General features: G+C 37.3%; 1 protein-coding gene across 1 annotated transcript in view; it reads right to left on the reverse strand.

Moving 5' to 3' along the window:
• Positions 1-5,728: 5,728 nt before the first annotated feature.
• Positions 5,729-26,851, reverse strand: part of NUPL1 (nucleoporin like 1) — a gene marked incomplete at its 5' end in the record, with an annotated part of 33,378 nt that continues 12,255 nt past the window's right edge. Inside the window, 5 exons of the mRNA XM_009890639.1 lie at positions 5,729-6,427; positions 11,817-11,912; positions 14,798-14,896; positions 20,889-21,090; positions 24,305-24,387. Coding sequence (XP_009888941.1) covers positions 6,258-6,427; positions 11,817-11,912; positions 14,798-14,896; positions 20,889-21,090; positions 24,305-24,387 — 650 coding nt within the window. The remainder of the gene's footprint in view (positions 6,428-11,816; positions 11,913-14,797; positions 14,897-20,888; positions 21,091-24,304; positions 24,388-26,851) is intronic.

A 26,851-nucleotide genomic window follows, 5' to 3' on the forward strand; every position in this document is an offset into this window, starting at 1 on the left:
GCGCATCTCCTGCACAGGCGGGAGGTTGCTATTGGCACTGACAGAGCATTGCCATGCCCAAAGCCAACATAAACAATGTTAAAAGCCTTCCCTCTTCACTCTCGGAGCAGAGCTTGGCATCAACTTCACTTTGCTACTGCGGGACCGAGTAGGAGCTTTGCCCCTGTGGTCTGTACTGCATAAGCGTAGCTAATGGCCAGAGCAGGTCTTGCCCTCACCAGGGGTAAGGCTTGCTTCTGGCTTGGCTGCCGGAGGCAGGCAAACACTTGCCTACTCTTTAAAAGCTATTCTTATAGTTTAAGCATTACACTGCTACCAGGGGGTAAGCAATGGTGATGTTAGCTGCAGTGAGCTCCTTCAGCCAGCCACCAATTTCCTTATTCAGCAGGCAAAAGAAAAGGTAAAAGGGAAAAAAAAGACTGTCCCTATTTGAAACTGATATAATTTGCATTGCTAAGGCTCATTTCCACGGCATTAAGGCCAGCACCTTCCTTTTGCCGTCACTTCTGTTGGTTCACTTTGCCTGACCTGATGCTAAATCAGAAGCACCGTAGCTGCCTTTGGCATCGCTGTTAAGGATAACAGAGGCACCGCACTGGAGAGCTGTGCCAAGCGCAGCTGCAGGAAAGAACCAAGGCTGGTAAGATGCAGGTATGCTCACCGTCACTCCTCCACCCGTCTCCAGCAGAGATGGAGAGGTGCCCCCACGCTACTAAGAACTAGAATGCTGCTGGCTTAAGCGCTCATTGCCGTTGCATCCATTTAGCATTTTGGCCCACCCATTCCTGGCCTTTTTTTGAAAGGTGGGCTTTTTCCAGTACAGACTCCTTTACCTCATGTACCTTACCATATCCCTGGATAGAACAACAGCAAAAGCGTTTATGCCCAAAGGTTCAATTCCTTGATGTGTATGTTGATAAGGAAATAAAAGTGGTCCAAACAGCCAAGAAATGCTAACACCGTTAACAGGATTAGATGGTTTGGGTGTTTTTTCAGTTTAAAGTAGCTTCTACTTAGGTACCTAACCATGGACTTAATAGACGCACTTTAGCTACCCAACTGTATAGAGTTGGTGCATATTTTTTTCCCTAAGGTTTCACCCAACTGAAAGTCTATACTAGCTGCCTGTCACAATTTTTTTCCCCCATGAGAACTTACCCTAAGAGTACATGGTATATTTCAGAATTTCAAGTTTCATATAATAAATAGTTTGAATTTGAATACTTGATTTTGAGTATTTTTCAATCTGTGTTTCTTTCCCTTTTTACTACACCGCAGCATCTGATCAAACCCCCGCCATCCTAGCTTGCTTTCCTGACTGGGATCATCACCTCTGAAGCATGTCCTGTTACCACAATGTGCCACATCAAATACACAGAGCCAGCGAGGAGTTTCTTGCCAGGCAGATATATACCAGCCTATAATCAGAATCGGATTTTGGAAACAATTACGTCTAGAACATCCTGTGCTAGAGAGCTGCTGTCCTGCTGCTGCCCAAGCACACGCCGTAGAGTGACACCTGCATTGAAGAGGAAAAAAAAAAGAGGGAAATCCATCAGTTTGCAAGACATTAATTGAACAACAAGTAAAATACCTTTCACTTCCTTGGCTATTATCCCGTTTAGGAGAGGAGTACGTATTCCAAGTTTTCCATGCAAGTGTTCAGCAGAATTGACCCGATATCCTGGTAGGGGTAGATCTATACCCAAACACAAATAAAATCAACCCAGAAGATTTTCTAGAAGTTTGCAGAAGTTTCTAAACTTAATCATAAACTGTTCATAGTAAGCTAGAACTGCCTTACTTTTTAAAGTTGAGAAAACAAAAAGCGAACCGTTCTTTGGAAAAATTATTAAAGCTAAAGTTAACAGACAGTATACTCACCTCCTCACTGTGGTGCTTCAGCTGCAGCGATGGGCTATAAAGATTAAATTCCTGAGGCTTAGTAAAAAAAAGCATTAAGTAATAAACCTCATAACAACATGAGTCGAATGGGCCAGAAAGATTGCTCAAATATTGGTGAAGATTAGCAAAATCCTACTCCCTCAAAAAGAAGTGTAAGAAAACGTGAATGACCTGGACACAAAAGGTGATACTGTAGGAGGACTATGCCTGCGAGGGCTTTGTAGTGGTAGTATGTAACTGGCAGCCTCCTGCCACCTGGTGAAAGCAGCATTCCCCAAGAGAGCTATTGGAATCCTGATGGGAATCCCTTAATTTTATATTTTTTTATTCCTTTGGTTATGGAGTTAATTTATAATTTCCCTCCCCATGAGTAAGAAACGTCACCCACCTAGAAAATTAAAACTGCTATGATCATCTATTTCTACCTACTAAACACAACATTCAACCAATACCAAAAATTCATATTACAAATTCAGTTGATTTGGGACTACAAAAACACAAGCATGTAAACATTCAATATGGAGTTCAGAAGATAAGAACCCAAACAGAATTGAAGCTAGCTGTCCCCTTCACAGTAGGAAGCCTTGTGCTCTACATCCCCTCACCTCTCCCCATGCTTCTCCTCCCCCTCACCACCTCCATCCTCCTTTTAAGCGACCTACCTGTGCGGTTGGGTGGGAGAATGTGTTTATAGCTGGGTTGAAGCTCCACAGGCGCTATGGCAGTGGGTAACTGCTCCCAGAGCAGCTGCAGGCACCCACTCGCTGTCACTCCCCTCCCCAAACCCAACTCCTGATGTTCATGAGAAGTTTTAAAAGTCTACTACTGCGATACTTTGACTGTCCATCAGCATCTGGAGACAATAGCCACAGGGTGGAAGGGTACTTCATGAGAGGCAAGAGGGAAACAGCCTGACAGCACAATCGCTGCGATTAGTCCAAAACTTGCTGGAAGTTTTTGTGCATAGCCAACTCTCTGTTCTTATAAACCTGAATAAGAGTTTTAGGGAATCAAACTTTTATAGAGCATAAGACATTCATGCTCTACTGCACAGATTTTTCTATACAGTTATTCTTAATTTCTCACCAAGAACCTACAAGGTGCTTCTTTCATATCTTCTCATGAGACATTCCAGGTATTAGAACTAGTAACAGGTAAGAGCTGACATGACTGACTCTGGTTTATTTCTACTATTAACATGAGTAGAGGACTGGGAAAAAAACAAAGAATTACCACCAATGTCAAGGAGAAAAAAAAAAGTGATTAAACCAGTATTCCTGAACTTTATTTTCATTTAAAAAACGATGCTATAAAAGCAACTGAGGTTCAAAATGCAGTTGTTAGGAATATGTAGATGGAGGGCATACAGATAGATTTGGATTTCAGAGGCCCGTGGTGAGGAAGATGCACAAATTCCATCCCGCTACACCTTATTTCAACCTCCTCCCTCCCCTTCTGCAAGAAAGCAGTAAGCGTGGTAGTATCCAGCCAGCCAACTTCTCAGGAACAGAGACAAACATGAGCGTAAAGGTTTGAGATGCAGGACCAGGAAGAGGTTCATGAAGCAGTTTAAGGCATAACTATCACACCTTGTGCTGCATTGTAGTGAGAATAGTGGAGGGGGAAAGGTTACTTCCGGCAAAAGAAAAAGGTCATATAAATAACTTTGAACCACAGCTGTACAACAAGGTGCAAACTAATGAAGAGCATCACATCCTTTGTATGTGACTTCAAACTTCCTCCGGTACGTATTTTTATTTCTTTACAGAGCAAATAATCCCGACTTGGTTTAATTTCAGGGTGCTCAAGCACAGGTCAGCTTCTAAACATACCTTGTAGAGGCCACACATTGAATGTACTTGTAGTTTGCCCTCCAATTATACTACATCTCTTTTAATTGGGGAGGGTGGAAGGGCATAATTTGAAATGGCGTATACAATGCCCATCCCTGAAAATCACAGCTAAATTCAACCACCCAAGTAATATTCTGGGAACATAATTATTTCAAATCCCATTTTGACTTTAGTTTGTACTCCAGCATGTGATTATTCTATTACATAATCACTTTTTCCACTTAGGCTAAATTAAGGACATAACCCTTGCCTCAATGTGAAAAGAAACAGAACACAGGTACCCAGGAGGCTCAGACTGCTTCTGAATTTGCAAAGCCAGTGCTGTGCTACATTACAGCACGATCCAGGTTTATATAGCGAAGAGATTCTAGACAAGCCCACAACACAGTACCTCCCTTCCCCACCCCCTCTGTCAATCCAGAGATCAAGGCCTGAACTTCAGCAAGAACAACTTTACACTACATAAATTCTAGGAAAAACAATTCTACCTTTAGCCGATGACATTTTTGTTTCTCCCGTAACACAGGAGAACAACAGGAAATGATCTTTCAAACAGGCAAATTTGTATTACAAGGATCACAGCATATTGTTTTATTGTTTGCACAATGGTCAGTTGCACATATGGACAAACAGTACACATTTAGAATTAGTTTCACAAATTAATACATTACAAGAGAGTCCAGTGGTTTAACATATTAACTATTAAAAAAAGCAATAACAAAGGAATACAAACATTACAGTTCTGACTGCAGCCCAATAAAAGTTTAAAAAAAGGTTGAAATCAAAATAAACTGTAAGCTTTATTTTTCCGAGACATAAAAAAACCACATTACATCCCTTCATAAGAGACTGCTCACAAGGATGCAATAACATACAAGTACAAAAGTGAAGAATTCTGTGCTCAGTTTCCCTTAATTATATCAGATCAAGTGACAAACTGAACAGTTGTCAAGGAGCAATTACTGCTGAATGCAGACATTTCCAAAACATACAAAATGGTAATAACACTTTAACAATAGAAAGCAAATGACCTGGTAATAGAAAAAAAAAAAATCTTATGCACTGTAACTGTTTTAGAAAAAAAGGTGCTTTTGTGAAAATGATTGTGAATATTCATTTGATGCGTGTTATATACAAAACATCTTCTGCATAAAAAGCAACTCAGCTCCAAAGTTCCAGAATCCCACTTCAACCTGTATCTTTATTTGCTAAGATTCAATCAATCATTTATCTCATCTGCTTAAGATGTTTTCCCAGCTATTTCTAGTGCACACCGAATTGGAAATGCAGCACAACAAGCTATGCTGTTGTAATATGTAAGATTCATTAACTACTGTTGCAATAGCTTTAACCTTCAAATTACGTAATTCTCCTCCTCCACTCTTCAGCAGCAACTTATTGTACTATATACCTCGTATTGAAAGCAGATACACAACTGCTTTTAAGTCAATGCTAGTAGCGCTGATGAGAACCTAGTGAATCAACCCCGTTTTGTAACAGCTAATTTGGGTTTTCATTAGAATAGCACATCCTATCTCCCCCAGTTGCAGGGAAAGCTCATCCCGCCTGACGACTCTCCTCTTGCACACAGACTTTGTGGCATCCTGAGCTTTCAGCTGAAAACCTGCAACACCCTACTGTTCAGCTCAGGAGAAAAAAACCAAAACCCAATGGTTTGGGAGCATTACCTATGACATGTCTGTGTCAAAATCTCAGATTCTTCTTTAGAGTTGGCTGCTAAATGGGTCAAGAAAAAGGTTTAAAAAAAAAAAATCCAGCTAACCACCACTATTTACCAAACTTTATGAAATAGTAAACATTGTATTTCAGCTGGTCTTAAACACAGAACACAAAAAGCAATGATGACATAGCCCGGGGCCCACTATTTGAAACTCCTCGGAACATCAAGATATGGGACCACAGGGCAACATGGAGAAACAAAACACACAAAGAAAAGGAGACCTGTCTATGGGGCAAGGTTTGCACATCTGTATTTTATACATATATATATACACATACATACACACAGATGTGTGCACTGTACTGTATATATTTACATCCATATACACAAAAACACCCTGAAGTAGATTTAAAGGCCATATCCAGGAACAGAAGATATGAACTCTAGTATTTGTACTAGAATATATTTTATCTGTACAAAAAAACAAATATGCATATATTCATATGGTATAAAGCGTATTAACAAAAAATATTCTGCTACTAACATTAGGTTAAATAGATGGTTTTACAAGATTCTTTAATAATAATGCAGTATAGAACATTTCTAAAACTAGGGCCAAAAATAAAAATACATAAACAGGTTTCTATTCACAAGAAAATAGCTGTTCAATATGATTTCATTTTGTACTTCAGACTAGGGAAAAGTAGCAAAATTTTTATAAATCTCCTGCGATGCAATTTAATTAATGCATCAATCTAGAAAAATAGACTTTTCAGATGAACAAAGCTGATTCACTTCCCCTTCCCTAAAAGGGGTGCCTATCTTTTCCCTCGCTTGTTTCCAGCGGGAGGTTTCTTCAGCTGAAGAAGTTGCCCTCCTGTCCCAAAGCCTGCAGATGCAGGATTAGACACCCCGAACGTCAGGCCAGCTGATGCTGTGATGCCGGGATTGCTGAAGTTAAACCCAGATGTAGTCGAGCTGCCAAAGCCTTATGAGGGAGGGAAAAATATTTTAAAACATAAGTTATACCAGGACTGCAAGTTTGTTTGCCTTGGAGTTATGAACACCAGCCACTTTACTACCAATGTTTCTAATACTTTATACTCACGAATCTGCAGCAGTATGCCACATGGCTAACACACTTGGACTTGCTATGACAACTTGGACCTTACAGCACTAACACAGTCTACCTCAGCGATTGTAAACAATTATATCCGAAATCTCAAGTCTATTATACCGTCACCCGTATAACAGTAGCACCCAAAAGCCCCACTGAAATTGTGCAGTTGAAGAACCCTAACGCCTCAAGTTCTCAGTGTAAACACATAACGCGTACGTAGGGTGGGAGGGAAGGCAGAAGTACGCAGGGACCACTTCACTCACAGCAGCTACGTGGCAAAGCTGGAGCTGGAGCTCCCGGCCCCGCTGACTAGGGTACCTTTGCCTGTCTTTGTAATGTACATGGTACAGACCACACCTTAAATGTGGCAGAAAAGACTCAAAATCTTTGCCAACTTCTTGGTATTTAAAAACACCCTTTATGACTTAAACCAAAAAGCAGCGCTGAAAACAAAGCTTTGGAAAAACTGAATGACTAGGTGAGTGAATTGTGCTATTTTAACTCCTCCGCCCTCTTCTGTCAGGGTAAAGAAATTGAACATTTGTTTCAGCTATAAAACAAGGTCAGTTGAAGAAAATCTGCCTACAGTTTTCAGCAACAGTAATACCAACTCATTTTACTTTTGTGCATTTGTATCAGTTATGCACAACCAATTTTGATAATAATTGAAACTAATATTAGAGAGTGCTAGAAATTTCTCAAGTATTCGTTAATAGGAAGCAGAACTTCCTAACTCCACTTTTTGTTCTCTCCAAAACTGAATAAGGTAACCAATCATACAAAATAACAAGTACGACACGAACAAGTTAAAATTTTAACAAATAGTTTCATACAAGTTGCACATGGAAACAATTAAAATATTAAGAAAAAATGGGACTGGTTCATAAGCAAAAAAGGGTATACTCTCAATACAGATTACTTAACATGAGTTTCATTAGTTCTCTAGTAGACCATTAAAGCAATCCTTTGGTCACATCAGTACCTTTAACTCAAGGCCTAAACATTTTTAAAGCACACAAATAAAAACCCAACTGGTTGTCTCATAAGAATCCCAAGGTGGCCCCCACAAGCCTGATGTCTTCTGTTGTCTCTCTTGTTACTGATGCTTTGCAACAAGAACTACTTCAAAACATAACGTGAAACTCTTTCTCCTGCAGTGTCTGGACCCGGGTTACACACTACATCATCTTGTCAAGAAAATCCCCCACATCTACATTCCAGTAACTGCAGTCCTTCAACATGCAGTTGCCTGTGCGGAACCCATTGTCAATGTAATGAGTGTGCAGATCTGGCATGTGACTCATGATGCTGTTCACTTGGGTCTTGTCTAAATTTTGTGGACTAATTTCTCTCTCACCCCAGGATATAAGGGGTGAAGCAGATGCAACTATTCCTTCACTTCCCTGCTAACTCTGATCCCAAGTAATATTTTTAGAAGAATAAACATGTTATTCATCAAGGAGTCTCATGAATGAAAAAAATCTTTAATAACCAAAACTGTTCTTGCTAAGTTACTTTTTTACTTAAAGCATGTATGTGAAATTACAGCTAAGCATTGCCTCCTATAGAAAACATCATGAATGCCATTCATAATTAAGCCGCATGTGATTTATAGTGTCAGGAGTTCAGTAGACAAGGGTAAAGTGCTCATGAAGTACCTCCACCTAACTGCTTCTAGATGCAGGGATGGCAGCCTGACCTTTATTTGAGTAATGTTAGAGAAAGAGATGCATGAACCATGTGATAGAAGACTGAGAACATACTTGTTAATATAGATATAACTTGGAAAATAATAGCTCTTACATTAGTGGTGCCATTTATGGTGGCCACAAAAGTATAGAAAGGCATAAAGGAAATTAATCTAAATGGCTTTGTCCCATCATGGCAGCACAACAAGGCCATGTTGTGAAGTTCTTTTCTTAAAAGTAAACCAAACCCTAAAGCAGAATACTCAAATGAAAAATAAAAACCTTCAGGAAAAAGCCTTGAGCAAGGTACACATTCAGTCTTACTCCTTTTGCAAGGAAAGATAATCAGTCACAGAATAGCTTAGTTCCAGACAGAAGAGTAACAAAGTTTTGAAACACAGCCACAATGTGATCAATGATTAGCATTACTTATGTGTAAACTATTATTTTCAGAAAGTAAATGACAACCTGCCCTATAAGGGCATAGATTTAGGATCTCCCTGAAGAACCTCAAAGTACACTTTATTCATTGGGAATTTGCATTTCTGCCTCAGACAGCCCTTCAGACAGGTAAGCCAAACATGAGGTACACACCTCCCTGAAACAGCATTTTTTTAAATTTTAACACTACAGGGATAAACAGCAGTTCAGCAGATCTCAAAGGCAATCTATTTCTGCCCTCATCCCTCAGGCCACAACAGGTGCTGTAGATCAAAAAGGACTTCCAGCACAGCTTTGACTGATTTACTATAGCCTCTCTATCTAAAAGCTGCTCGTAGTTACATATGGACTATATTCACGTCCATTTTTCAACAGTATGTCCAGCCATGATCCCACCTGATTATCTCTTACTCTGTGTACTGAGGCTGTTATTCGTCAATAAAAATAAGTCTCCAATACAAAATTCTCAACTCAGCTCTTCAAAGCATATTTAGCATCTCAGTTTTCACAAAAATAGCATGTGTGTACACTCTCTTAACGTTATATCTATAAATTCAATGCTGATTTTTTTGAGAGTCTTAGTGCTCATTACAACATCTCACTCACATCAGCTTTTTCAGTTGCCATCAAATGAAAAAGAGTAGGAATTAATTTGGACTGGATTTGGAATCAGCTTTCTGCAGTGTCTGTGTGTGTTTCAGAGGGAAGTCTGAGACACTTGTTCCATCTCACAATTGTGTGCACTAAAGGAATTGAGAGAAGACTGCAGTTGCTCTGTTTTTCATCTACTGACACAGTGGACACGACTGCTCCTGGACTAAGCCAAATTTACTATTAGAAGATGCTCAAGTACTTTCAGAGGACTCAGAATTTTCTCTTCAAACATATAAACTGAAATTGAGAAGAGCAGTAACACCACTAGAAACATTTTCAAATATTTTAAAGCAATTAAATCTAACTCGTAACTTACAAACACTTGACAGAAGTGATCTGGGGATCTATAGTTTTCATTCTAAAATAAGAACAAAGTGATGGAAAACATGTGGAGGAGACTTGGGGTATTACCTAAGCAGCCTAGAAGGACAGGGTTATGGAACACTTACTAGACATTAGTTTGGGAAAATAACTTAACTGCTCACATCTAAACACAAGCAGGAACAACAGTATATCCCCTAACCCATATTCACCCAATTTTCCTAGTTTTTTCAAAAGAAAAATATTCAGAAACAAGATACAACTATCATATGGTAATATAAACCAGAATATTGTTTCGGGATGGTGTAAATGTTATGCAAGAAACAGGACACATTACAATTTAAAAAAGTATATAGAACCTGACTAGCCTCAAGCATCATTCAAACCCATTTACACACCCTCAATAAAATTAAACTAAAGATCATATGCAATACAGAAGCTTTATGGCAAAGGATTTTGGATATAAAAAGTAAAAGTTAATGTGCTTCTGGGCTACCAAATTTTTATGGAGGGTAATCCCAGTCTAGATCAGGATTTCATGTCCACTTTATTTTATAAGCACAAAACGACAGGAATTACATTTATCTTTTATATTCCTGGTTACCACCTTCTGTAGCTTAGACTCAACTGAAAACAATCTTCATTTTATTGGGTCCAGCTCCCTCACTGTTAAAGAGAATGGGGGCACTGCCACCGCGACAAAGCCTGGTTTGAGGAATACAGCGACATGACATCTAAATTGTCTCTGCACACCAACATCGCTAAGACAGACTTGCTATTTACTTCAGTTTCATACCTTATTAGTGGTGGACAACTGATCCATACAACTAGTTTTCTAATCATATTTTTTAATATACTAAAAACTAAATGACGTACTTCTAAACTTAGCAGCTTAAACTGCTGCAATACTATTCATATAAATATTAATAATAGGTAATTTAATACAGGCTCAGGAAAAATAAGCTACAGGATAAAAATGTAAGCAGTGTATGCTTTCCACTTGTTTCTGATATTAAAAACTAAGCAAATGTATGTTGATGCTTACACACTGCGTATTGCAAAATCAGAAATGTTCTATCAAGAATTTGCTAGGGTGTTACACGTTCATGAATGTTACACAGTCACCTTAGTGAGCTATTTCCACCTTATAATACAAAGCTTATGATACTTCACAGGCCTAATTTGACAGTATAACCCATCACTAACCAAGGAAAAAACAAAACAAAAAGCATGGCAACTAACAAGACACTGGTCTAAGCTAACGTACTGGGCACTTACTAACAAATACTAGTCACTTGCTGTGTTTGCATTAATAGCAGTTAAAAGAACATCTTGCTTTTGGAAAAGAAACATGCTACCAAAAGCCAGACCCAGGAGACATGATACTCCTTCAATCTCTCATTGAAGAAAGACTGTAAGACAGACTATAGTAAGCTATTTGCCCCAAAACCAAACTCCTATTTAAAAAGTAAATAGAGATGCAAGCTATAGAAGTGACTAAGATTTCAGACATCTAAGTTAAGGAGAAATTGCATTCATATTTTAATTTTCTCACCACCAAAATTAAACCAAAAAAGTGAAACGAGTACCGAGTAGTTCAATTGCCACAGAAATGTTTTCAAAGTTGTTAAGATGATGAATTAGGGATATATACAGAGATACAATACCTATAACTTACTATTCAAATAGAAAGAATAAGCACATAAACAGTTTTAAGGAAACCTTCTGGGCTTCTAAAAAGTAATTTTAACTTTACTTGTAAATACAGGAACTTAAATTACTGATATATTTGTAACAAATGTATAGACTAATTTCACTAGCTCAGTAACCGTATAGCCTATGCATTCAAGTAGTAACTGCATTTCTGTGCCTCAGACTGCACCTGATCCAATTTGATGCATCTGATCTCCTCTTTCCACTCCTAATTACATAGACACCATCAAACTGAAAGCATTAATGCTCACTCAACACTGTCTGCCTAGGAGACCTTTAACAGAACTTAAAAACTTTCTGAAAATGTGCATTTAGCAAGAAAATAGTTACTTTAATGCTTATATACACATGCAACTGTAACTTTCTTAGACTGAGTGCAGCAGTTTGATTATAACGCTTTTGCTTTAAGATAAACTTGAATTCAAGAGAAACAAACCAACCTGCACTTAAACTTCCTGACGGTTTACTTGTAGTTCCAAACCCAAATGATGATGCTCCTGTGGCACTACTTCCAAAGGCAGAGCTACTTCCAAAGCCTAGTAAAATAACAGTAAAGACATACAACAAAAAAATTACAGACACAGCAACTAAAGACACATAGGTTTGGGGTGAGTATTCTAAAACCAAACATAATTCTAAGCATTATTTGGAAAGCAAGTTTTCCTAAGATTATTGCCTCAAGAGTATTTTGCTCTCAACACAGCATTCCGTTAAGAAAACAGTGCAAACAGGAAAGCATTGGAGAAAAATACTTCCTTCAAAATACAAACTGAGTAAAGGAAAAGCTATAAAAACAGGTGACAAACTATCAGAGTTTACAAAATTGCTATTGAATTGCTGTTAAATTAGCAAGAAAATGGTAACCAAATGGGCCGAAACTAAGAAAATTCAGACCAAGTTATATGACTTGTATTACAGAAAGCCGTAATCTTCATCCACAACTCTAAAAGAAAAACTCGCTGTGCTTAAAACAAGGTAAACATTTTCTTGAGTTTACATTTTGCTTATTTTAGAGTTGCCCCCCCCACAAAATAGGTTAAATACAGAACAAACAGAATTTCACAATATTTATCATCATATATATGGGCAGCCATAAACACATAGCTGTAATAAAACTCACTGTTAATTTTGTAATTGACTTTTACAATTTCACAGTATAAATATTTCAAGATTTCAAATTGTGTTATTAATAAGAGATCATTTCAAAGGGAAAGTAAGTTGATATTTGCAGTTTGAAAGATTGGCCAGACAAAAGGAACAGCAAGACAAATATATTCTCCGATTCTGGCTGTCTTAAGAGGTTTTCAAAAAGACAACAGTATTTGTATTTGAGGAAATTATGACCTTCAGTAAGAAATTACAATCAAGCATCAGGGAAAATGCTTGTATTTTACTGCAAATTAAGCCTTTACCATTCCTTCACAGAAATAATTTTTAGATTTTAAAACTATTAAGGAATGAACACATGATCTGAAGCAGTGTTCTGTAATCTTCTACAATTTTAAAATCAAGTAAGTTTTAAGGGTATATAATGGCAAGTATCATTTGAATGTAAGACAGTTTATTTACATGATACACTTTTGTCCTATCTAGTTTGAAATTAATTACCAATGGTCAGGCAAGGTGTCTGCAAATATCTAATGAAGCACAGGATCTATATGCTACATACCTTATACACTTAAATGCAAAAGCCTCTGTTTATCACTGACAAAATTCACAGAATATTTATCATGGAAAAAGAGCAAATGTCCCCAATTCAAATGATGTTTCAAGAGTATACATTAAAAATTGTCCTGTTCAAAAAAAAAAACCCAAACCCAAGATAAAAAAAAAAAAGATTAAGTATTCATTCTGTTCATTTGTTTCCAAGAGCACACCTGCAAGATATTTTGCATGTATTTATTTTTCTACACATACTTCTACCAGAGTCATCTTGATTTGTCAAAAGATGAAATTTTTGCAAATTAATACAGAATAGATGAAATGCAAGCAAATGCCTTCCTAAGCAAAAAAAGAACACAAGTTAGGCCTTCAAGACAAAACTGGAAGCAGACATCCATCAATTTAAAAGAAAATGTTGTTTAGTTTACATTGGCAAGATTGGCAAACATATATATAAAACAATCTTTAGTCTACAACCTCATTGGTTGAAAAGGAAGAATGTTATGGGTTTTTTTAGTTTGTTTTTTTGGTTTTTTTTTTTTTTTTTTTTTTTTTAAGGCATTTAAAACATTGTGGGAATGACCTGGTAATTCAGAAGTATTTTCTTCTTAGCCTACTATTCTCAGTTATTTTTCCTGTTTTGTGTACAGACTATCTTTCATCTGAAAAAGCTTAAAATCTGATGAGAAAGGACATTGGTAGATTTAAATATAATTTCAAGATGATAATTTAAGGTAAAACTGATGTAACATTCAAGTTACATCATCTTTCCAATACCAAGTGATGTTTAATTATTTCAAACAGATTACAACACCGATTCACACGTTCGGCTCATAAGAGGCAAAACACAGGGATGCGGACTGAGGTTGCAGAGAGGAGAGGATGTAACAAGAAAAACCACAGCACGTTATGTTTGTGCTCAGCAACAATTTTCTTTGCAGATCTCATACAAAAGCTTCAGAGGACACTACTGTCTTTTGACTTGCACTGTAGAAACACCTGATCTATACAGATGGGAAATTTACATGCAGATTAGATTCTACTTGTAGTTCTACAACTGAGAAATTTCATTTAAATCAAAAGGTCTACATGAATCTTATACTTTTTTTATTACCACCTACTCTTTCAGAGTCATGTATCCTCTTGCAACATATACCCCACCAGCACTATTAACATGTTGGTAAGTATTTTTCCCTCACTTTCAAATGTTTCTTTTTCAGCTCGAGGGATTATTTTTTCCATCCCAGCACTGAGGGACAGAGCAGCAACTAAAGCAAATGTGTTTCAGCAAGCAGGATCCCAGAATGGTAGTAATTTCTTAGCTTTTAGTCTTATCTTAATCCAAGCAGAAATGGGTCCCTATAGTGAACAGTTGTACAGACAGGTGAAAAACTTCTATGGGTTAGCTACAGCATTATCTAATGTCTCAGGTGCCCAACTTTCGTAGATGCAAAATTAAGTCAAGCTGTAGTTACAAAAGGATGTACTTGATGGATTTCCCTAGCTTTAAGAACAGAACTTCTGTGTGGTTACTTCATCCCATTCATCCTAGGTTTCTACTACAATGGCTTATTAGCCTTAGTATTATTAGTCTTAGCAACTCCTTCTGCAAGACATGAAGAGTTTGGAAAGTGCAGGCTGCGAAATTGTAAGGTCTTTCCCTGAAACAGATCATCCTTTTAGTGGAGTTAAAGGTTTGCAAGAGATTCAGATGTGCGGTATAATAATTCAATGAAAGATTAGAAAAGTTAAAGTGTACCTCCAAGGCTTGAAGAACCTAAGCCACTTGATTGCAAGCCAGTGCCAATACCTGAGCCGAATGGCGTTCCAAAACTAACTCCCAGAGATGGCTGTGGCCCTGGTATAAAAAAAATGAGAACAAACTTGCCTTACTCTTTCATAGTAAAGAGGTCCTTTATTTATTCAAGTATTTGATAATGTGAACATCATTGCTTTCAACAAATCCCATTAAGATCCCAAACTTTACCTCATCAAAATTCCTCACTTAACTGTCTGCCTTTATGTCCACCTGGTAAAAATCTAAGAAAATCTGATTGTAATAAGGTGAAACTAGTCAAAGCTAATAACATGATAATAACATCATTTAGTATGTTTAAAAGTCAACCAGTCTCACCTTAACTTTAAAACATTAATCAAACCCTTGAGAGAACTCATAGGTAACAACAGTTTGCCACCTGTATTAATGGAATCAGAGTAAGGGAAAAACCTTCAAATTAAAAACATAAGAACTGTCACTAATGTAACTAAAACTATATTACCAAAAGTTAATGTATTTAACAGGAATCTTCAAAACTACTCAAGTATTCCATCCAAATTTAAACAGAACACTAAGATAAAAAACAAGACAATGACTTTATTTTATTAAATTTATTGTTCATTTTTAAGCAAGTCAATTACACAGTAACATGACAATTCAATTCTTTTCCACACAAGTGATAACTGAGTTCTGTTAAGCTCTGCTACATAACACCATTCAATAAGGTAAACTAGTCAAACCACCTGTTTAAATAAACGTTTACAAAAGGCACAGTTCTGTGTACCTTAAGGAATTAGATACATTCAAAATTTCAGAGCCAGAGTTCCTCCCATAATTTAAAAAGCTGACAGTACTTTCCCTGCATATTCACACTAAGATGCGGGACTGTCAAAAAACACTTTCAGTCTGACAAGATTAAATTTATAGCCTCAGTTCCTTTTTTTTTTTTTAACCTTGGGGAATAAAGAATCAACGTGCTAGCCCATTACTAACACATTTTAAAATAATTAATTCTGATAAATAATTCATATATTTTGACAGTTTTCACAGTACAATCTTATATTCCTGTCTTTTTCAAACAGTTTTCAGTGCACTAGTTAAAAAGTTTAACCATTGAAGATAAAATACAGTGCCAAACTCTTAATCCACAGACATTCACACCTTTCCTCAAGATAGTTTTCTCCATCTTTGAACATAGTTTACATACTACATCTGTGAAAGTGATGATTTATTCAAATATTACTATAAAGCTCAAATGATTTCAGTATTTTTCCTAAACCATTATCACATTTAGCCTTATTTTCATTCCAAATTTCTTCCTTCATATGACAAAGTTTCCTGTTACTAATATTTGTCTAGAGTTTTAAAATGTAGCTATTTCAAGCTTTCAAAATAATTTCAGTATTCAAAGATTGAAATGGAAAATCATTTTGAATCAAGTGAAAGGCACTGTATATTGAAAAGTAACATTTTTTGCTAGGAACACAAAATTCTTATGTGATCCAAGCTGAATGACATCTGTATACTCAAAGTAGTGTTAAACTAAATCTTAAGGGCAACTAAAGTTGTTAGCTTTCAGTCTCTGCTTAGCAGGGAATAGCTGGGAAACCCAAGCTATTTTTTCAACTAAAAAAAAAAGTATATCAGATGTCACAATTACAAATTTTCACATAAATTCCAAACTAAACTTGTTTACATCCAGTTTAAATACTGATACATCTACCTAGCAGCTCTTTAAAAATAAGACAACAATTGTTATCAATAAAGAGAAACAAAACACCCTACACAAGTCAGTTACCTAAATAACTAAAAGAAAACCTAAAAACACATATCCAGTTCCTTCTCAAGTGCACAGGTTTCTATCCTGGTACGAGGCACTGTTAGTGGAAGACCTTAAAATAAAACACTACAGTCCTCCAGGCCAGGCTTTTTTCCAAATGCAACATGCTTTTTAGAGCCAGTAAAAAAAATTATTCTAAAACACCTCAGATTATATAAAACAGGATCTTAAGCCTTAGGCTATTAAGCTTTTCATTGAGCAACAGCACATGATATTTGTTGATTTTGTACCATAATGTTCTGAAGGCATCAGCACTATTTATAGTTCTTCTAAGTAAACATAATTTTCAATAGCAAAAAACTATAAAGATTCTTCGATGCCAAAAGTACTAGCAAAAAATTGGCACTTCTGGCTATTGTAGGTACAAGACAAATTCTTTATAACAAGTATTTTAACATTTTAAAATTGATATATTTGCCCTGTAGAGCATTTCAGTTTAATGAATAGGGCCCACTACAAAGAGTCCAGACAGGTCAGCCAGATTTCCTAAAGTGACATTCTGCAATTTTTTAAATCACAGCTGGTCCTAACAGTGAACAAATTTAGTGTCACAACTTAGATTTGATTCTGACAAAGTAATACATTGACTATTTTTGACCAAGGTTAATATCAAATTACACAATAACAATTTTAAGTGCTACAAAGATTTCAGTATCCTTTTCCATGAGCACTCCAATCTCATACCAAGTCAAGTCAAAACATAACAAAGTGTGCTAATAGCTTGATAATGCTTTGACTAACTCTGCACTTCATCGGTTAAAGAGAGAGTAACTAGGTCGTTGGGGGGGTGTTTACTATATTTATTTATTTTTAGAGGAGGACAGGCGAGCTTGAAGAAAAGCATTTCTTTAAGACAACTTAGTCTTATCAGAAAAAAATCAGTTTCAGCCTCATGCATTTTCAGCTCTTAGTTCATTAAGCTTTCATTTCCTTTAAAATCTTTTACTTTAGTCCCATCAATAATACTGGGTAGAATAGCCACCATCATTTTAAAAACTCCCATGCTGTTCAAGATGTCCTCAAACCAGGACATCAGGGAAGGTGCAGCTGGGGCAATGGTTAAAAATCTAGCTGCTACTGCACAAAAGCACGACCAGCCTCACTGCTACCAATAAAACTGTGCTCAGAGCAAAAGTGCTAAACTAGGGAGAAAGTTTGTGTGCAGACAAGACTTAAGCATAATGTTAATAACTCTAGCTTCAAAAAAACTGCACAAAAATTGTGCTGCAGTGCGCACGTCACAGTCCTGGTTTCCTGATTATCCATCCCAGGAGACCAGCGGACTGCATCTTTGCTCCCTTTCTTCCATATGGCCAGGATCCACTGGCTTTATTTATTTCAATAGAAGCCAGACATGTCTTGGCATACAGAGAGAACATAAATAGGGTGCATATTTACACCCAGGAACTGGGGAAACATTCCCTGATCCCACAGCTTAGATGTAGCTACTAAACCTTTGACTTCTGAACACAAATTTAAAATAAATTATTATTTATCTTTTTCAGAGAAAGAACAGTAACTAACTCTAAATTAATCTTATGAAATAGACTTAACCATGTAAACATGAAATATTTTTTTTAAAAAAGAGACTAACCATCCTGATCCCTCAATACTAGAGTACCATATATTAGATCTTAGTCAAAAAACTTTAAAGCCTAGCTTAATTTTCTTGTTTTATTCTTATCTCCAAGAACAGCAGGTCAGGTATTACACAGATGCTCCCTCCCCCCCCCTTACATACAACCTCATTTCATAATCTTTTCCCTCATAACCTTCTACCATCCCTCATCTATCCCACTCTTCAGGATCTAGATCTTGCAAACAAATACGCATGATTTTAACTTCTAACAGATATTTATCGAATTCATAACAACATAACACAAAAGTTAAAACATGTAAACGTTTGCAGTTTTACTGCAGCAAATGGCCATCTGAAAACTCAAACAAGGAAAAGGAAATGAAGAGGAAGCAGTCTTTAAATATTTAGATTCCTGCAAAACTGAAAGAATAGATTCTTCTCCTTTTCCACTAAGAGTAAGACAAAAAGTGGCAGCCTTAATCTGAAGCTAAGAAGTTTCAGGTAACTTGTTGGGAAAAATCAGTAATTTAGGAAAGCTGTGAAGTTTTCCTTTCTAGCAACCTCTTAAGACTTTAAGATCTCTCTGGAATAATTCAGGCCTGACTAATCCTGCTTTTGAGCTAGAGGAACAGAAAAGGTGACTTCAAGTTCCATCCAACCCTATTTTCTGAGAGTTTTAAGTACTCTTGAAGTGCCACTCAAAATATCAATCCACCTCTATTTGTCCAAGTCCTCAAGTGAGTTGCATGGAGGATGACAATATTCCAAGTGAATAAGTAGCAATCAAATTGTTGTCTACTTTTGTTGGCCTGTCTGATGTAAGTTAATGGCTTTGTTCTATCTGCATCACTCTTGTAATTGGCACATTTTTGGCTTTTAAGATACTCCACCATAACAATCAACCAAAAAAACCCAACCTACACACGCTCCCATTTGCTCCTTTCACTACAAAATGTCACAAAATACCTCAAGGTATAAAGTCACCTTACCTCAGGTTGTGTTGGTACAGGCCAATTCTGCCTTCCTCCCCCCTTCACTCCTACTCCTAAGAGAATATTCCTGAAGTCATGCCATAAGTAGCATCAATCTACTGAAGCTACTAGTAGTTCTCTTGAATCTGGACTAGGAAGAGGAAGTTCAAATCCCTCACCCCAATTCATGAAAATGCAGGTATAAAACGCAGGTGTAACTTTAAACGTGACATCCCAAGTATATGACTTTCATATACAACTAATCCTGTAATGACTATGGGGAATATTTTAAAGAAACATGAAACAAGGAGAGAGATGAAGGGACAGGGAACAACTTTGGCAACATTAGGCTGCACAAGCCACGCTTCTATGTGTTCTAAAACCCCTGAAGTGTGACAGTACATTATCTCATGTTTTCTGTTTAAAACCAGACTCTTTTGCAGATGTCACTTCAACAAAATTTCCATAGATTAACATAGCAGCAACAGGAAGACTGTGGTCTATGATGGAAATTTAGCAGAGAAATATTTCATAAATACTTCATTTTTTGTTGCATTCAAAATATCGTGGCATATTTGTTTTGTAAAATCCATCTCCTTGCTGTTTATAAGGGCCAGGGCTGGAAGCGCATTGTATTTTCTTATTTTGGAGAAGGCAAGCACAATCTAATAGTTTGTCCAATTTAGGGTGATTGCTGCATAGGTCTCCAATTAATAACAGCAGTCATATTTTGAATGGTTTAAGACAAGAAAAGGAAAAGGTGCTAATATGACTTTCAGTACACCCATAATAAACAACATTTTAGAAAATAAATGGTAGAATGAAGTTAACTATGCTTTTCATAATTTCCTGACATAGGCATATCCATGTCCAGGTAAAGTTACATGGAATTTATCTTATTTCTGTTAAGTGATTAAATATTAATTCAATTCTCTACATTTCGGAATCCCTCTCGGAGAAGCACTGGTTAATTTAACAGCATCAACTAAGGTGCCTTAAGTTATTTCCTTTGCCATACATATCCATTCTTCATGAGCAGTGGGTGATGCATTTCCTCTGTTTTGGTCTTCCTTTTACACACATGCACACACAGAACCACTGATTCACTCTGCTAATATTTATTCGCAACAGCAGAATGGGCAGCAAAAACTGCTCCAACATGACCCTGACAAAGGAGTTGGCTATAAAATAATTAGCCAGGCATCTGTCTTCCTATTCTACAGATTTTTGCTCTACTATCCTTCCTGTTCTACAGCATTTTTCATTTTACAATTCCAAAGTGCTATATAAAAATGCATTATTAATTTTACATAAGAAAAAGGTAATATGCATTTAGATATTCTCTCCTCACTGCTTTGAAATAATTTACTATAACCATACAATTCTAGAAAGAGGCTATGAGTATTCAGAGATGTTACTTAAGAGTGGAGACTCACATTCCAAGGGGTAAGTTAGAACAATACAGTAAATACCACTAATACAAGTAAATTCACAAGATTAAGTATCTGTTGCATAATTATTGCTAAGTCTACCCTGCATTTTTCTATTGGCTATTTATCAGTAACTTTGCTCATCACAACGTTTAGATTTTTAGTCTAACACAAAGGAAGACTTCATAGAAAATTTTACACAAATTTACTATTGTCGTAACACTAATAATCTATAACTTGAATGCACTCAGACCTGTAGCAGGCTGTTGCTGCTGAGTAAGTGTTGCAGCCATCGCAACGGCTGCTGCGTTTGGTATGTTGCTGAAAGGGGTCGGTCCAGTGGTAACACGTGGCGCACTCTGCCACTTCTTGGCTTCTGTTCGTCTTGCCTCAAACACATCCATAGCATCTCCCAGAAAGGTTTTCCTGTAGCCAAGGTATTGGTCTTTGAGCATCTGAAGGGGGTGGGGGGAAGCCATTTTAGTTCAGTGTATTTGACATAGAACTTTAACTTAATAAGGATATAGAGAAACTAAGTTATAAGTAAAATTTCCTTAAAAAAAACCAAACCAACACAACAAAACACAACACCCAAAAAACAACAACAAAAAACCCACCCAAAAAAAATCCCCAAAAACCAACCAAGGATCTCATCAAGCTATGAGGCGGAGAGAATTGTTTTGCATCAGCTACAGCCAGAAGTTTCCTTACTTAAATTCTGCAAAGCAGTCAAGCGTAACAGACTAACATAGTGAATGGTATCAAAATCTTTCAAAGCCTGTGTAAATCAGCACAATTCCATTTGTATCACTGTACTAGCTGACCCCCACCAAGAAGGCAAAATATGGCTATGTTGCTAGCTCATAACATAAAAATCAACAATGTAATGCAGAGCAAAATAGATCACTCTGCTTCAGAGTAACAAGTAGCCTAAATCTGTTGTGTGTCCCCTCCCCTATGCCCCTTCCCCAAACAAAACTCCACTTTCTGTGGCAACACCTGGCTTGGCCTGTTCATCATGAGTGACTTTGGTCTGTCACATATAAAGGAACTACTGATATCTTGGGTAACGTAAAAAGAATAAACGTCTTTGTCATTATTTCAGTTGGGATAGAATTAATTTTCTTATTAGCAGCTGGTATAGTACCATGTTTTGGATTTGGGATGAAAGCAATGTTGATAGCACACTGATGTTTTCAGTTATTGCTAAGCAGCCGAGGCCTCATACCATCCCATCAGCAAGTAGGTTGGGGGTGCACAAAAAGTTGGGAGGAGACATGGCTGGGACAGCCAACCCCAACTGACCAAAGAGATATTCCATACCATGTGAGATGTCATGCCCAGTATATAAAGCTGGGGGAAGAAGGAGGAAGGGGGGATGTCTGGAGTTACAGTCTTCCCAAATAACCATTACACATGATGAAGCCCTGCTTTCCTGGGGATGGCTGAACACCTGCCCGCCGGGGGGAAGTGGTGAATTAATTCCTTGTCTTGCTTTGCTTGTGTGCACGGCTTTTGCTTTACTTATTAAACCGTCTTTATCTCAACCCACAAGTTTTCTCACTTTTACTCTTCTGATTCTCTTCCCCACCCCAGCCAGGGGAGTGAGCAAATGGCTGTGTGGTCCTAGTTGCTACCAAAACACAGTAAGTTCAATTGAATTTTATGGAAGACCTACTATGTCCTGTGTTCCTAGCTAAGGATGTGTTTGTTTCCGAGAAGAGGAGTTTACAGTTCAAAAATTCTGACTCAGGATTAGACTTAGGCTTACAACTCTTCAATCAGCAACAGCATGAAACACACAGAAAGGACCTCATTATCACACCAGGAGTGCTGTCTTTGGAGAGAAAAGACATTCGCAGAACTCTGATGAGATTTAATACAATGCCCTACTGACTGCCATAGGAGCTGACAGAAATGCCGTTAGACATTGTAGAGCAGTTCTTAACACCATTCTGTGCGGAATGATTTAACGACACTCTCTACCTGAATTGTGCCTAAGCATATTTTACTCTTCACTGGCCTTGGATACAGAATTTATCTATATGTTCATATGTGATATAAACATCTTTAACAACTAGCTCAGTGCAAAGATGTTTCAGGCAGTATTATTCTACAACTTCAGACCTTTGCAAAGTGTATGTGCAAACCAGAAAGCCTACTTCAGACAAAGGAATGAATTGCGGTCACAGCTTTGTCTTCACAAACCATATCACAACCATCAAATAAGCCAGAGACAGCAGTTTCAAAACTGCTCTCCTCTCCTAGTATTTCCTAGCTGATAAACTAAAACAGATGGTCAGAACGACAGATCCACTTAAGCAGTGCATTCATTTTTTCTGATTTTTGAAGCTTTATTTATAATTGTGTCTTCCAAAATATCAGCCTTCATGTCCCACCACTAGATTAAGTCTCAAAAAAATTCCCCAAAAGAAAGAAAAATCCTCAAACCAACTCCTTAGGCGCTAGAATACTCCTCAAGCTGAAGTAAAGTTTTTCCTATTCAGTCACTGACAAGGGACGGAAGATACTATTGCTTATACCTGTCCATTAATCCAGCTCTTCAAATTGAAGAACAACAAAACAGTGCCATCACAAAGACTACTTGCATGAGTTCGGGCTACACTCAGGTCACAGAAGTGAAGAGCCCAGAACACCTTTTGGATCCTTTTTGTGAAACTCTGCCAAAATTACGGAGGAGCTGATATATTCTATATCTGGTACCAAAACCGAGTTAGCTAAGAGCAGCACAAATATCTGATGGCAGGTAGCTGTAATCCAGTGAATATCCATGCTCACAGAAGCAATGCAATGCAAAAGAATCCAGTTCATACAAGATCCTCAGTATTCCTGAACTTTATTCGGGAAAGGTAAAAAGTTTCAGATGTTTAGAGAACTAGCAAAAATGTACAGAAGCAGCTTTGAGAAGGAAACAAGCAGAGATTTACCAGAGCTATTCCATTAAGGAAGCCACTTGGCAGAAACAATCCCAAACACTTGTACTCCAAGGGTTTTTTTTTGTAACCAAGAAGAGTTCTGATGATCAAAAAACCAAAATTACGGATTGTAGGACATGGACATTGTGCTAATACATCTAGAACTGTTAATGGGAAATTTAAGCCAAAATCCACACTAGAAAAAAAAAAAAACCAACCCTAGCCTAGCTAGGACCTTTGATATATCAGCATTTTTTCACAGTAGTCTTCTTTTCTATACATAGGACTTTCCATGAAAACGACATTAAAAATAATTAAGCCAGCCGGAACACAATTTTCCCTGGAATTTTCTGACACGTTGAAAAATCTTACATATGAATACCAATTTTTTTTTTTCTGTTACCTATTTGCATAAAAGCAGATTTTTATCATCTTTGCTTGAAATCAAGAAGTCATTGGGAAAAAAGCAAAACATACAAGCATGAGCTCAAAGACAGACATTTCAAAAATGATCAACAATTAAAAAGGAAAAAGAGTTAGGTGAAAAATATTTTGTAACCTAAATGACTGTGGTCAGTTGCTATCACCAATTCTCCAGAACAGGATGAAAATTTTTAAAAGCAGTTAATTTAACAGAAAAAGAAAAGAAAACCTGAAGATACATTACATTTTCAAGATGTGACTCTTTGTAGTGTTTTCACTAAATACACAGGAACACATCAAAACAACATACCTTTACATTTTCATGTATTGATTGAAGTTGTGCAGCTAAAGCTACAAATGTTTGATAGATTTTCTGCATTGCCATAGACAAATCTGTAACAGACACATAAATTATTGCTAAGTGACAATCTTACCACAAGGAGAATAGATTTAGTCTATATAATGAAGCAAGAAGCCCACCCAAAACCCATAGAGCACAAAGCACAAAAACAACTGCATGAGAACAAGCTTATATCTAAAAGAAATACAGGATTTGAGAGCAACTGGGTGACATAAGTCACTCAAGGGCCACTTTTTGAAAGGGCTTCAAACTTCATTTTGAAAAGTACTCTTGCTTCAGATTTATTTTTATATACATGGTAATGTGTTTCTAACAATTCTATCATTTAGCAAAGCTAAAAATATTATTTGACTTAACTTTATCTAATTACTCAGGAACATTTCACTTCATTGGTTTTTTACATAAATACAGTTAAATCAGATTTTCTTGTGTTTGTATACATTTTCCACTCTTTTTGACATAAAGCACAGTTAAGCGTTCAGTTGGTTTTGCCCAAGAGAGCAGTAGAAGGGACGCTTTACTTACATTTTAAACACCTCCCAGCAACCCTTATACTAGCTCTGCCCACAAGCATATCATACACAGAAAAACACAATGGGGAGCCTTCTTGCCTACATAAAGTCTTATATTTAGGCTATCCTACTTCCCACACAGATATGAAAGTGTTTTCAGTGCACTGACCCAACTAATGCAAAACTTTAGGATTAAAGGGGAAATCTCAGAGGTTTTGGCGAAACAAGACATTTGCTGAGAAAAATGCTTTTCTGAAAGGACTGAAACATTGTACCAAAACAGAGGAGAGAGAAGTGCTAAAAAAAGTGCTAAACTAAGTGATTTTTCACTGTGAAAAGATCAGCTTCTGCATTTCCTCTGAAGAATACACATAACCTACTGAAATGCAAATAGTAGCTATCAAGTTCTTGGAGATGTGTATGTCTAGCAATGATTTGTGAACTGAAAAGGTCTGCCTCTCCATAGGGGAATTTCTCCATTATGATTTGCATTTCTTTCTGAAAAAGAAAAGCTGGGGAATAAATCTCACACCAATCTGCAAGGTTGTGCAGGCAGCAGTATCTAGGAGGACTGGCCACAAGTTTCCAAAGAATCTGGAGGCAATTTATAGATACTGAATACTAGACATTTCAAAATTTTCAAGACCTTCTGAGTCATGGTCTCCTGTATGATAAAGGAAGTTTTTCCTGTATGGTAAAGGCTACATGTGCAATAGTGTTGACTAGATCATTTGTTGACAGTCTGCCTATGCTGGCACAACAGACTGAGCCTTGCCTACACAAGCAAGGAACATTTAGATTATAGCAGAAACTGCTGAAAAAACGGAGCAAAATCTGGGAAGGCATCCCTCTCATACTCTGGACAGACAAGAAGATCACATGAAAAGACAGAGGACCCTCAGGATTCAACAGATCTTCCATTCTGGAAGCTAGGTCTAGACAGTTCTCTTATTTTTGACATATGAAGTCCAGAGTCTAGGTACCATCCTGTGATGGCAAGATGTTCAAGTATTATTTGGCGCAAAAAGCCACGCACTTGAAAATCACTGCTTATTGGAGGACCCGTACCTAAAATGGCCCAGAAGATAAACATTTCTATAGTCAAAGAAGTGGCAACCAACCAGGAGACTACTGTCCAGAAGTCAGTATTCTCTGACCAGAGAGATTCTCTCAAGATTGAATTACACAGCAGCAAACGAGACTAAATTTTCTCAGTCAGTCAGAACTGAAGGCAATGCCAACAGGCTCCAAACTAAGGAAAAGTTCCCATTTTGATCTGGAGCTGGCAGAGCAGACACCCATATTTGTCTGGTCAGACAGCCCAGTGGAAGATAGAAAGTCCCAGACCACAGCCTTATATAGGTAGATGCTGATGGGAAGGAGGCAGACATAGCGGACGTCAATGCTCTCACTTTCATGGTTTGTCAGGATTGTCCACCCAGCTCAGAGTTTTGTAGACGAAAGACTACAGAACACCTTTCCCAGAAAATCCATCTTCTTCTCCACGCCTGCATTTTTGACAGCAAGATAGTCTTCTGAAAGGAACCTTACATCCCAAACAACTGCATAATTTCTCAGACTTTACGGGGGGGTGGGGTATCCCTCATCTACGATGGTGAAGACATTTTGGTATCTTCCATAAATAAGCACCTCTGCTGCATAAAGAGCTCATCTAAAAATAGGAGGTGGACAGAAAAGTTGTATTACTAGAAGGAGACAGAGGAAGGAAGACAGAAGCCAAAGTGAAAGGAAAACAGATTTTCTCACTGTTATGTTAACCACAAGAACAATAGATATAGACAAAGGCAAAAGAAAGAAAAATGGTTTGGAAGCAGAACTGAATCAATGTATCAAGCAATACTGAGATAAGTCAATGAAAAACTGAAGAGTAGGGAGCTTTCACTGACGTTTATGAGCTCACTAGGAATTTTAAAGAAGCAAAATGCAAATGGATTAGATAGATACTGTCAGAAAAGGCAGTGCA

The sequence above is a fragment of the Charadrius vociferus genome, unplaced genomic scaffold (genome assembly GCF_000708025.1).
Source record: "Charadrius vociferus isolate BGI_N301 unplaced genomic scaffold, ASM70802v2 scaffold278, whole genome shotgun sequence".
Taxonomy (NCBI): Eukaryota; Metazoa; Chordata; class Aves; order Charadriiformes; family Charadriidae; genus Charadrius; species Charadrius vociferus.